The sequence below is a fragment of the Poecilia reticulata genome, chromosome 9 (assembly GCF_904066995.2).
Source record: "Poecilia reticulata chromosome 9, P_reticulata-male-v2, whole genome shotgun sequence".
NCBI lineage: Eukaryota > Metazoa > Chordata > Actinopteri > Cyprinodontiformes > Poeciliidae > Poecilia > Poecilia reticulata.
Window position 1 is genome coordinate 10,304,344 of NC_088838.1, and position 12,783 is coordinate 10,317,126.

General features: G+C 38.9%; 1 protein-coding gene across 1 annotated transcript in view; it reads right to left on the reverse strand.

The window, feature by feature from the left end:
• Positions 1-12,783, reverse strand: part of LOC103470631 (transmembrane protein 132C) — a 163,416-nt gene that overhangs the window by 22,608 nt on the left and 128,025 nt on the right. Inside the window, exon 5 of the mRNA XM_081610519.1 lies at positions 4,099-4,242. Coding sequence (XP_081466645.1) covers positions 4,099-4,242 — 144 coding nt within the window. The remainder of the gene's footprint in view (positions 1-4,098; positions 4,243-12,783) is intronic.

Consider the following 12,783-nt stretch of genomic DNA (forward strand, 5'->3'; position numbering starts at 1 on the left):
CAAATTTAAATTACTCGTGGCCAATAAAAATTTTGTTTTTCTTGAAATAAAAAAATGATCTTATTGTGATTTTTCCCCCCCTTTTTACTTGCTTAGCAATAATTTGCAGTTCAAAATTCTCAGTAAAAAGAAAAAGAATATTTGACACTCTTGATAAAAACTTTCTCTGTTATTGAAGTGTAGCAAACGGGGACACACTTTCATTTTAAATCTCCTGATTTCACAATGCCTTGTGCTCTAGCGAAAGCTGACAGAAACTTTGTGAGAGAAACAGGCCCACAGCATCACAGATACCATACTTTGCAACGGCCACAAGGTATTTTTCATTTCATATCAAACCAATCTGGGGTGTTTGTTGCCTAGAAGCTCGATTTTAGTAAAAAAAAAAATTCCACTTGAAGTTCTAAAAGAGTTTAACAAACGCCGTGTTTACATTTGTGATGGTTGGATAGTAGTCACACTACTCCCAGATCACCAGTTAGCCAGTTGGCATGTGGATCGTAAATAATAGTTGTCATGGAGATTTAGTGACCTCCAAAGTGATGCACTTTGTTGCAGTTTCCCACCAGAGAGCTTTAAAGTTTTGTTTAACTTTCCTTACCTGATACTTGAGTCTGGTAGCAAAACAAACGAGAACTTGTCCATCCTTGTAGCCAGAGGCTTAAAACAATAGTCCTCTGTTTCGTTTCACCAAGTAAATAGAAATTCGCAGATTAGAAATTCATAGAAAACTGATACATTTAGAAAGTAAAATTTAATTTAAAAAAATGCTTCAGGTACATTTATTTTAAAATGATTTTTTGTTTATCACTTTCAAATAGTTGTGACACCTTTGATTTTGTACATTTCAGAGAAATAGATTTTTCTTTCTCAACTGAGTAAATATCATCATGTTTAAGGCTGGATATTTCTAAAACATGTGCCAAACCCGAGGCTCGTGGGCCAGATCAGGCCAGCCAAAGCTATTTATGTGGCCCTCAAGACTCTAGAGAGGCTAAGTAACAGCTTCAAGATAACAGCTGTGTGCTAAAATATTATTTTATTAGTCAAATTAACTTGTTTTCATTTGTATAGTAGTGCCAAATTACGTCAACGTGAAAAGAAAATATAATAAAATTTTAGTAGCGACAATATTTTAAAAGTTCGTTAACAGATTTATAATGGTATATATTTTTTTATTTTGTTTTTAGAGTTTTATTGATGCACTCTGCCACAACCAGCTCTTAGAGGACATTCATGATGTTCATATGGACCAAAAAAAATAAAAAATGAGTTTGACACCCGAGCTGAGTAAAAGATGAATTAATTGAAGGCTTTTGGAACATCCACATTTGCCAAATAAATATGATACTGTATACTTTTAAACCTGCATGATTTTATTTTGTCGTCTATGGTGATAAAATAATTAACCCACCCAAAAAAGGGGTTTAAATTATTTCAGAAATACATAACGACAACATGTCAGCCTTTCGCGTTCAATTTACATACAAAATTGGTGATTGGATAAACTTCTTTTTTTTAAAACTTAACGAGCAGGCGTTTTAAAGTCTCGTACATTCATGGTGTCCCACCCAGGCCCGGGGCAGGTCTGCCTCTCTGCGCTACATTCTGCTCTCTGTCATTCTGCCTCGCAAAGCAACGCAAACGTCCAGGAGGATCCGCTGCCACATTAATCAAACCCATTAGGCAGCTAGCGGGAGAATACTTACAGAGAGCATTAGGGCTGTCGCTGGATCTAGCCCAGGAAATTAACAACTCACCAGACAGATACAATCCACGGCAGATATGAGCAAGGAAGTGGAAAGCGTGTAGGTGGGGCGAGTCCGTCTCCGGCGTGTTCACACTGTTAACATGACAGAAGCAATTAAGCTGCCTCGACCGCTCTGCATACTGCAAGCTGCAGCTCATTTTAGTGCAACTGGAAAGTGTGCACACATCATCCCTTCCCCCAGCCATCCTCCCTGGCAGCGGGGGGTTGTGAACGCTCGCTCACAACCTCTTCTTTGAGTTCATGGCTAGCATGAATATGGAAAGTTTTCCAAAAGAACTCATGAATAGACACCGTCAGAGTGTGTTTGTGTTGTTGCTTTGGCTCGTTTCAGTTCTAATATTCCTGTGAGCAGCTGAAACACAGCAGCAATACTCTGAGTCAGAGGTGAGCTCTAAAATATCAACTTAATGCTGGGATGCGGTGTGTGTGCGTGTGTGTGTGTGTGCGCAAGACCTGTTGGTGAATGCAAATGTAAACAGTAAAGTTACAGGCTAGAAAAAGCTGAAATGAAATATTGGGGCACAGTTTTTTTTTTTCTGCTTAAAATATTGAGAATTGGTTCAGTGTTTTAATAGGCATGGCTTCATTATACAGAATGCAGCTACAACATGTGGAGTTACAGTGGGCAGATGAGATGCAAATGTACGCAAACAGCATATTCCCAACACTGCCTTACCAGTCATACCCCTAACCTTAGCTGTCAAAATCTGAATCCAGGAAAGCAACATGTGCCTTCAACATAATGAAGAGAAAACCTTGTTTCCACCTCTACATTAAGGCAACGCTGGTGTAAAAAGAAGAATACGTCTTAAAAGACGGAGCGTCTTAAGCATTTCCTTCTAAGTTGCAGCAATATTAGAACTCTGTAAAATATACCGTATTCTGCACAGTGACGTCACTCCGTCTTTACAAACTGAGTGCTTCCCAAAATAAAGATAAATTAATTAAGTTTGCATAATCGAAAATTGTAACTGGACACATGATTTAGAGACATATCTCAGCAGCAGCAGAAATTTGACTCTGAAGTCGACCCTCCCTGCTGTGCTGAACCTAAACCAGAGCAGAAACACTGGCTATGTCTACATGCGCAAACATTTCTTGATTGAAATGTATTCAGATTAAATAATCCAAATGTTGTTTACATGGGTAGAAAAGCAGTTAATCTCATTTTTATTATGATTGGCCATTTATTCTGATTACTTATGTCCACGTGTGTATCGTTAGCAGAAACGTAACAGTTTACGGTTTCAGAGTTTGATTGGTTCCAATATGTGTCATTTATATGACATTAACTATTTGGTTTATTCTGTCTTGGTATATCCGAGGTATTTCTTTCTTGAGAAGAAGTTCTTCTTTTTCATAGAGACAGAAGTAAAGAAATACTTGCCTTTTGGTTGATTTGTTGAAATTCTGCGGGCGAGTGTCTTCTTTGGAGCCCCTGATATCTGAGATCATATTTTTAAATCTGTAGGAGACGTTTTACCATGTAGTGACTTATGTTCACTACATAGTATTAACCGGAGCTATTAAAACAGAATCGGCTGATTGTCACATACAGTGAACTGCAAAAGTATCCATACACCTCTAACGTTTTATAATTTAGACGTTAAAATCTCAAACCTTAATGTGTTCCATTGGTATTTTATGTGGCAGAATAAAGTAGTAAATAATTGTGAAAAGTGTAAACAAAAAGGATAAATCCTTTTTAAATGTCCTGGAAATAAAAGCCGTAAAGCGTTGTATCATTCTTCTCCTTCACCCTAAGACTTACAAATAAAATCCAGTGCGATGATGTTTGTATAACTCATCTAAGTACCAATACAGTACAGATGTTTAAGCTCAGTCTGACTCTAGCTGTTCTTTTAATGCCTCACAGATTTGTTGGAGAACAACATCATGAAGACCAAGGCGTACAGTACGGGGTAAAGCTGCAGAGAGGTTCATTATGGAGTTATAAAACAACAATCCATAAAAGTCAGAACAAATCTGGTCTTTATGGGAGGCCATGTTGGAGAGCAGGACACCAACCCTAAATATAACCCATCATCATCATAAAGCAACCATTGTGACAAAGTTAATTACTAGGTAAATATTTCTCTAAGCATAGACATTTGCGATTTTGCAAGTGTTGCGAAATACAACACTTGTGATTTCTCATGTTTTAACAAACTCAACCTTGACGCTGCCCAAAATTCAAGATGGTGGTGTGAAAAAAAACAACAAAAAAATCACATCAAAATCATCAGGAAACACTTGAAGTAGCTGACAAAGTCTGTTTAGGGCAGCAAAGCTGCAGAAAGTTGTCATTTTCAGTTCACCTTACTGACCTTCACTACGTCTTCATCCGTCGAGCGGCATGTCACCGTTTCAGAGACGTCGGTGACAGAGGCATCCGTTCCGATGGTCACTGCCTTTACTGGAACGGCTACTGTCTTCCCGGTCAGGACAGCAGTGTTCAGGATCTCAGTGTCCTGCAAAGAGAAAAGACAACAAAGGTCAAGAGAATGCCACACAAAAACTGATCGGCAAAAATCGGCTTACCGAGATCAGAAACAAGGCAGCAGATGGAAACAGGTGAGCTCGTATAGTTATGGTGTTATCCACTGAAATGGTATCCTCCATTGTGATTGGCTGGTTTACTCTTTCATAGGATAAATTAGATCTTTTGCCTGTAAATTGGTGGAATTACTTGTTACCTTTATAGGTAGGGTAACTTCAGTGTTAGGTCTGCTTTTATTATTTGTTCTAGTTGTAATCATCCATACTTTGTCCATAATTGCACTGTAAAATATAGCTAAAAATAAGCATATCTGTCATAGAACAACTTGAATATATTGCAAATATGCAGAACTTTTGTCAACATGTTTGTCTCTGGTTGGTGAAACAGCAGAGGAAGAAATTTGGTTTTATAAGAGTAATCAAAATAATAGCTCTATTACATGTTCTGTTGAGCTTGATTTTTATCTTTTTGTTCTTTCCATTAATGACTTTAATTGCTTTCTGGTTTGGTAAATTTAATCTTCATCTTGTTTTAATACGTATTTCTCGTCCATGTTATCTTTAGCTGGAATAATTTACCCATCCTGCAGGTGAATTTTCTGGTTTTATTGAATTCTGTCTCTTCCTTTGTTCACTGCAGGTTTCTCCGTTTATGTTTTCATAACACACCTATTTTTATTTATTTATTTATTTTTCCTGAGATTGCCACGTTATGCGTTGCATCTTCTTGTTTTTAACGGTGCATAGTACTTGGTTTACTGAGTTTAGCGCTTGTCATTGCTGACAGCCTTTTCTCTATTCGTGCCTCGCTGCATCCTGCTTGTTGTTACAAGATTTCTATTTACTGATAGTCTCCGTCTGCCAGGGGCGACGTTTCACACGTGGCTTTGAAATTCCTGTTTCAATCAATTCTGTCCTTAATTTTCTCAACCCTGCGATTGGATCAACTTTGCTGTGGAACAAATTTAATATTCAAATTGTAAAATAAAAGTAAAGTAAAATTGTGCTCTAAAACAAACTTAGGAAGTATTCAAAGGATTATATTAGATGACTAGTGCATTAAACTGCATGTACTTTTATTTCTTTAATACCCAAAATAATAAAATAACATGTAGACTGAATTATCAACATTATGTATTTAATCACATCTCACCTCAATGTAGTAACATATCACCTCTAAAAGTGTAGTAATAGAGGTTACATCTATTCATGTATTTATTTTTAATTACATTGTAATATAAATCATTAAACATTTACACAACTTTCAATAGTAATAGAAATAATAGAAACATTTTTTTTTATTTCTAAACATGATCAGCAATCAAACTCCTCATTGCAGATGAACTGTAAGAATGTTTTCACTGGTATTTTGACGATCTATCTTCAGAGACGAGCTCCAAGTGTTTTGGTTGGAAGACCTCAGGGCCATCGCCTTAATCTTCAGCTTCCTCCACAGATTCATCATCACCAAATTCAACTCAGGACTCCGGATCAGGCTGGATCAATCCAACAATTTGGCAAAAATCAATAAACAACCGAATGCTGAAAATGATCTGCACCAAACTCACAGCTGGCTGGGCTGATGGATGGATGACTGGATGGATGATTTGTGTTCAAAAGCAAATAAAACAGAGGACTTGTGGATTGTTTTCTATATTTTAGGAGGTGTTTCAGAATGAGTCGAAATAACAAGCAGACTATTAAACTCTTGTTAGTGTCCTGTTAGATCTGGATTGTCTGTGATTCAACTAATAGCATTAACAAAGAATCATCAAGGATTTTAATGTTCTTATTATTAAAAATGATGCAGAAATACAACAAGAAGCATTTGTGAATTTACCATAAGTGAACCAGATGCTTCTGATACACATTTATTCTTTATGTGCAAATTGTTATTTAATGCCCAATTAGTTCACATCCACCAATTTTTCACCTGCACTGCAGGAGACTGTAATTGAACTAAGTGGTCCAGACATCTCTGGTTCCTAAGTTCACTTCATTACTCTGAACAGAAATCTTAACCTTTTTTTTTTTTACAGACACACACCAACACACAACGCCTTTGTCAGTGTCGGTAATTGGGACCAATTAGGGTAACTACAGGGTAACTTTTACGCTCTAAGCTCACCAAAGTACAATGGATGGACTTTACAAGCTGTACTGAACTTATGCTGACACTAAACTCTGCAAATAGCTCCTTCTGATGCCAAGTACAGCTGTAATGGCTGTGCTGTACAGCAAACAGGACTCCATACACAGGTGAGCTTAAATTCACTTCATCTAATTGTAAAGCCTGACAAAAGTCCCTCATTGTGAGCCGCTCTCATTCTGCTATTGGTGCCATCTTCGACAAAAGCTCCTCTCCCCGATATCCTTCATTTCAATAGTCAGGAACCCTAAGGCATCTTTTTTCTTTTTTTCCCCCTCTATCATCTCCTTTGTGTCGAAGCCATGCTAGTACTGAGGATTGTCAGCTTTTTCTTCCTTTTCTTTTATAAAAAAAGAAGGATCTACCTCTGGAGTGGAGGGATCTGTGCAGAATTAAACGTCACATGTGTTTAGAGTTTTCCTACGAAACCTGATGAGCTCAGACGTGACTGACTTCACGTTGCGTATTCCCACAATATATATGAACACACGCTGTCAGCTCAGTTTCTAAAGACTTACCTTGTGTTTGTGAGCTTGCAAATGAAATTCATTCATTCAAAAAAAAGAAAAAAAAAAGAAATGGGGATTAGGTTCGACTGAAAGAAGCTTCGGCTTTAGAAGACTTTGCGACTTTAGAGTGAAATGATTATTATTAGGAAAGCCAAGAGATACCAACGAATAACAAAAAAAAAGGAAACACTTAATCATCAAATAGCTTTTCATTCAAGTTTTATTGACTGTGACAGCGTTATGGAGCAACATAAAACCTCTATCCGTCTGTGGCACTGACTTTGATTTAATTTTCCTTAAAACTGAGGACTGCTGTAAATTAATTCCATGTCTGCTGGGATTCTTCCATTTCCAGGGGGTCATCTATAATATATAGCGGGGTAAATGGCTGGGACTCGGTGAAAGCTGAGGCTAATGTTAGATTACAGCAGCTGGAAATGACCCAGCAGGTTAGGGACAGCGGATAGCGGAGCCTGGCAGTAATAAGCCACAGCGGGATTCCACGGCGATGCATCAGTGGTCCACACACTTAAACACAGACAGCGCAATTAAACACAAAATGGAAACCAGTGGTGCAAATCAGAAGCTTACAGCGGTGTGAATAGAGACACAATGAAGTGTGGGCTTTTGAGAGTAGGAGAATTTGCCCAGAGCCTGATGAGTTTTCAATATGATCAGCATTTGAAATGTTTCAGGCCCCAAATTAAAATTTGACCAAAAATGAACAGTCCGCTGTCCTGTTCAGGTTCCTGCGGTATTTTAAAAGTGTTTGATGACGACTTCATCTGGTACTCAGAAAGGCGTCCTTTTCAGCAAACGTGATCTTGTTCACTTCCGACATCTGATGATAAATCCAGTGATCACATTATTCTCTGATTAAAAGTTACAGGATAGAAAGCAAGTCAGATCTGAATATGAGTTACTAAAAAATTCCTGTGCCTTGTCAACAAACTACAAAATCATATATACTACTTATTATATCACATTTACACCTCTGAGATTTTCTTTTTACATGGCGATTGATAATCCATGCAAACCCTTGTGATAATCATGAGTTCTTAATGAATCGGCTCATGAATACAGCTTAAAGTTTGGTGCAGTGTGGCATATTGAGCGGGTCTCTGGAGAACCACATCAACCATTAAGGGATTCCAGCGGCTCAGTAGAGATACTGTAGTCCTTACAAAAGATCTCTATAAAATAGATTCATGAGAAACTGTATGAATCCTTACAGCATTTGTTGCTCTAGCTGTTTATCTTGTGGTTCAAAGTAATATTAGGAATACTCCCATCAATCGTTTAGACTTGGGGACATGTTTTTCTTGGTCGGGTCTGAAAAAAATTGGACCTCCAGCCAAATGTATTAGCCACCAGCATGTTTTATTTTAGCTTAATAAAATTCAAATAGAGGTTGGGGACATTATGGTTAAAGGGCTGGAAGGTAAATAACGAGCGTTGCACTTCTCTCCAGTCAGCTATTTAAAAAGATTGTGTCATAACGTTATTCTTTGGAATCTAGTTGCAGCATAATTTCCAAATTATGCCTCAAAGTCAAAACATTTTAGTCTAATCTAACCTGACACCAGCTCCCAAATAATCTGTTGGAGTAACGTCACAAAAACAGTGTGACAAAATCTAAATGCACACGTGTCTACTGCCCCTTTTACTTACCTGTTTGTCCTTTTTCATAGGTTCTACGTAAATATTGCTTAATATTACAAAAAAATGCCTTCGTTAACTTTTAAAATACATTTAGCTCTCTCTTGCTGATGCTGGTGTTTGCGCTCTGCTTACAAGCAAACCTTACAATCTCCAGTTTTTGGAGACAGGGGTCTTTTGTTCAATAATCTGTGGGAGAACTGCCTGTCTGCTTTATCAAAGATCTCTCTGTTAGCATTCAGCACGCCGCTGTGGCTGGTAATGTGTTCTGGGCCGTAATTTCTCCCCATGTCTCGGCTGGATCTGAAAATAAGTGAGATTTATGGTGTCAGCCTGAGTGACATGGGCAGAATGAGAAGCAGCAAAGCCCGCCGTCCCACTGTTACGTTGGATTCTGCTTCGACAAACGCGCCGACGCATCCACATTCTGACCCCGTGTTGCCAGCCACAGCCACCAAACAAACAGGTCGAACGCGTGTCGAGTAGGAGACTTTAGAGACTGCATCGTGTGTCCTGCAACAAGAGTAGGCTGTGTGTTAAATATGTTGGAAAAGCATAAGTGAAGCTCCCTGCACACCTGATCGTATCAGCCAGTGCCGTGGCTACCTCAAAGCTAACCATTTGCGCGGCTGCACATAAAGCACAACTTAGAGATTCTGTGATCTTCTCTAAAAACCTGACAAGATGTTTGCGCTACCATTATAAAGTCATTAAGTGAAGGTCTTGTTGTTTTGAAGGGCCAATATGAATTATGCTAATAGTCAACTAACCTGTCCTACATGACATTTATGTGTCAGATAAACATTTTCACAAATCCAGAACCTAAAGTGGGAGTTTGTAACTCATGATTCATGCTCTTGCCATTAAATGCCACTCAGTGTCCTGAAGCTATTAAGCAGACAAAAAGAGACATGTCCTTTCATCAGTTTTCTGTGCAGTGCTCAACGTGAAACTTCCTTCCCTCGATTCCAGTGGGCGTTTAATTGGCCATAGAGCCGAGAAACATGGAGGAGAGTGGGAATAAAGGCCTTGGTAGCACTATGCAGAGCGATACATCACTGCATGACAGCGCATTGAAGTGGTGGGATGGTTGTGAAGCAAAGACACAGCCTTTTAATGAGGGTCTCTCTCTCTTGTGCCCCTCTCTTGGTTTCCTGCTCTCGCGCTCCTAAAGAAAGGGCCAGTTACTTGCCTGCCTTTATTCTCTCCTTTCCCTTGTTTCTTCCTGGTTGATGGAACGGACATGGCTGAAGTGTAAGCGGTGGAGGGTGCGGAGGGAGTTGGGACCAAAAACCTCTCCACTTCACTGCCACGCCTCGCTGCCTTTCAACATACCTCTGAGTGCTTTTCGGCTGCGGCCACTTGTCTGAGGTACACGGCGGTCAGCAATCTGATCTGCTCATTACTGCCGGTCAAGAAAGGCAGAAGGAGAATTACCTCCATGGCTGCTTTGATGGTTGATCTACTCACTTTAAAGGAAGATGTAATGAGGAGTCATGTTGAGGACAAAAAGAGCTGGCAACTAAGAATAAATAGTAGTGCTGAGGGCCTAATTATCTGCTACCTCAGTCAATAATGAAGACACTGTGCAGAAAGGGTAACCCAGTCACTGTCAGTACTCTAGGTGGAAATCTGCAAAGGGACTGAAGATGCCAAAATTACTGTTTGTTTTTATGCTGCGAGACTCAACAGTTTCACAATCGTGAGAAAAACTAACACAACATGTCACATCAAGGAACTTTACGAAAAAGTGTGAATTCATTCCAGCTGATCCAATTTGTCCAACAATGCAGTCAAGTTCAGTTCATTATTCCCATCAGTTCATAAAGTTTTCTTTATAAACCAAACAGATTGCACTGAGTAATAGACTTGCAACATTCACTCCTCCTGGACAAGCATGTAGCAACACTAGACAGTCGTTTACATACAATGGTTGACTTTACAGCAATCCCTCATACTGAGCGAGCATGTGGCGACAATGGAGAGAAAAACTCCCCTTTAACAGGAAGAAACTTCAGAAGAACCTGTTTCAGTGTGAACGGCCGTCTGCCCTGACTGACTGAAGTAATTCTCCCAACTAAACAAAAACGGACAGCTACGTGACATGACCTTGTTTGAGGCAATTTTTCAATCTGGTGGGTAGTAAGTATACTATTCTGTTTTAAATACTTGGTTCTAATTTCAGTGTTTATTTTTTAAAGTGAGTCAAATGGTTTTTTTTTCCCCCAATTTGTCCTTGCTGCTAATTAGTTTCTTTACTTTGTCTGAAAAACAAAGCCAAATGCAAATGCACAATCGAACCATCTAGGTGAAGGTCTGAACAACAAAAAATGCACCAGAAAGAAATGAAATATTAAACCTGTGAAACGTGAAATGTTGTTTTTTCCAGGAATTTGACTTAACGACCAGGCTACTGTGCATTCAAAGGGCATGGCAAATAAAATATTTTCAAAAGACGTGTGAAGTAAAAAGTGCTGGTGTTGAGTCATTCAGAATGATTGATACCTGTGGATATCAAACACTTTATAACCAGTGCCACTTCAGTAAACAATTTTCCAGGTTCCACTATTTCTACGGACTTTTTAAAAACAAAAATACAACAAGACTTAAACAGTGTCTTTCTATTACTACTGATTACTTAAAAGTTGAAGTTTGCAGTTGGAGAAATTAAGAGAACGGTCCAAAGAAGTTGGACTTCTTAATAGGAAATTCAGTTTTCCCAAACAACAATGACCTTAAAATCCAACATGACCAACTTACATGAAAACAACCTTCTGAAGTGCAAAAAAGTGTTGACTATTTTTATCCTATTGTATCTTTTACACACTCAGTCATATACAAGCTCTTTTGATGACCATATTGCTAAACTTTTTGAAAATATAGATTAGAGAGGAATACATTAGTAGGTTCCATACCAATGAACAAATCCACATAAATATTGATGAGCAAATCACACTGATTTTGAAACCTGGAATTGAAACAAGTGAAAAAAAAAAAAAAAGGTTTAATATCATTCCCAGATCCAACTTTGGTATTCAGGAGTAAATTAAACACACGTGTAGAAAGCACCACCTCATGTTTCTGATGCAACGTTATCTTAAAAAAATGCATCACAGTAAATATTCTTGTTTTGCACCTCAGAGAAAAAAAACAAATCACAAAACTTCTTTTGAGTGTCAGTAACGGAGATCAGAGTGCCACAGTTTTATTAGAATCACGGATTTATACTGCGTTCACAACTTTCAAAACAACCCCAACATCATCTAAGCTGCTCGCACAGCTATGCATGACAATCGACACGGCGGTTCATGGGGAGTATTAACGTTTTAGTCACACTGGATTGCGCTCAACTGTAAATTATGTATGAGTTGCACATGATTTATGGGAAAACTTTGACTCTGGGGAAGTGTCACAGTGACATGCTGCTGACAGGACAAATCCCACCACAAATAATAAGTACATGATAATTTGTTCCTGATGCCTTACTCTACATCTCTAATTGGAAACATGATTTTCTTTTTTTCTTTTTTTCAGTGATGCAAAAAGCCTATCAAATGGTATGCCACGTTTTATTCAGGGCACAAGAAAACAACAGCAGACAGATAATCTCTGCAATAAGCTTTGTGCAGTTATAATACTTATTGATTATATCTAAATTTGTCCCCAGTTCATCATTTTGACCTAGAAAGTACATGAGCATACGACTACAGAGTCTGCACCGGCAGCGTCAAAACTTTTGAGTTATTGAAGGATGGCACTAGAGGGACTGGCCACCCTCAGGAGCCCAGTGGCCATGAATTGCATGTCCATCTTTTGAAAGGAATCTCCTGAATAAAACATGACTGAGCGTGGAAGTACTGTATTATAAGTTTATAGAACAAATCCCCTACAGTTCTTAGGAATACTACTATGGTGATACATTTAGATCAGTGGGTTGGGGAGGAAAATGAATGTCCCTAATGTATTTCAATAGCAGTAAGATGAAGCTACGAAAGAATCCAGGCCAGGCATGGGGGAATAAGCCACCTCGCCGCACCAGCAGGGGGGCTTTGGGATGGGCAAGCTGAGCGATGCTGGCTCCGGCGTAGCAACCCCTCGCTTGTGCCTCTGCTGTTGTTCTCTGAAAATATGGCTGAGCGCCAGAGGGGCCAGCCTGTGCCACTCTGCTTAATTTCAGCCTGGTATTCGTCACACAG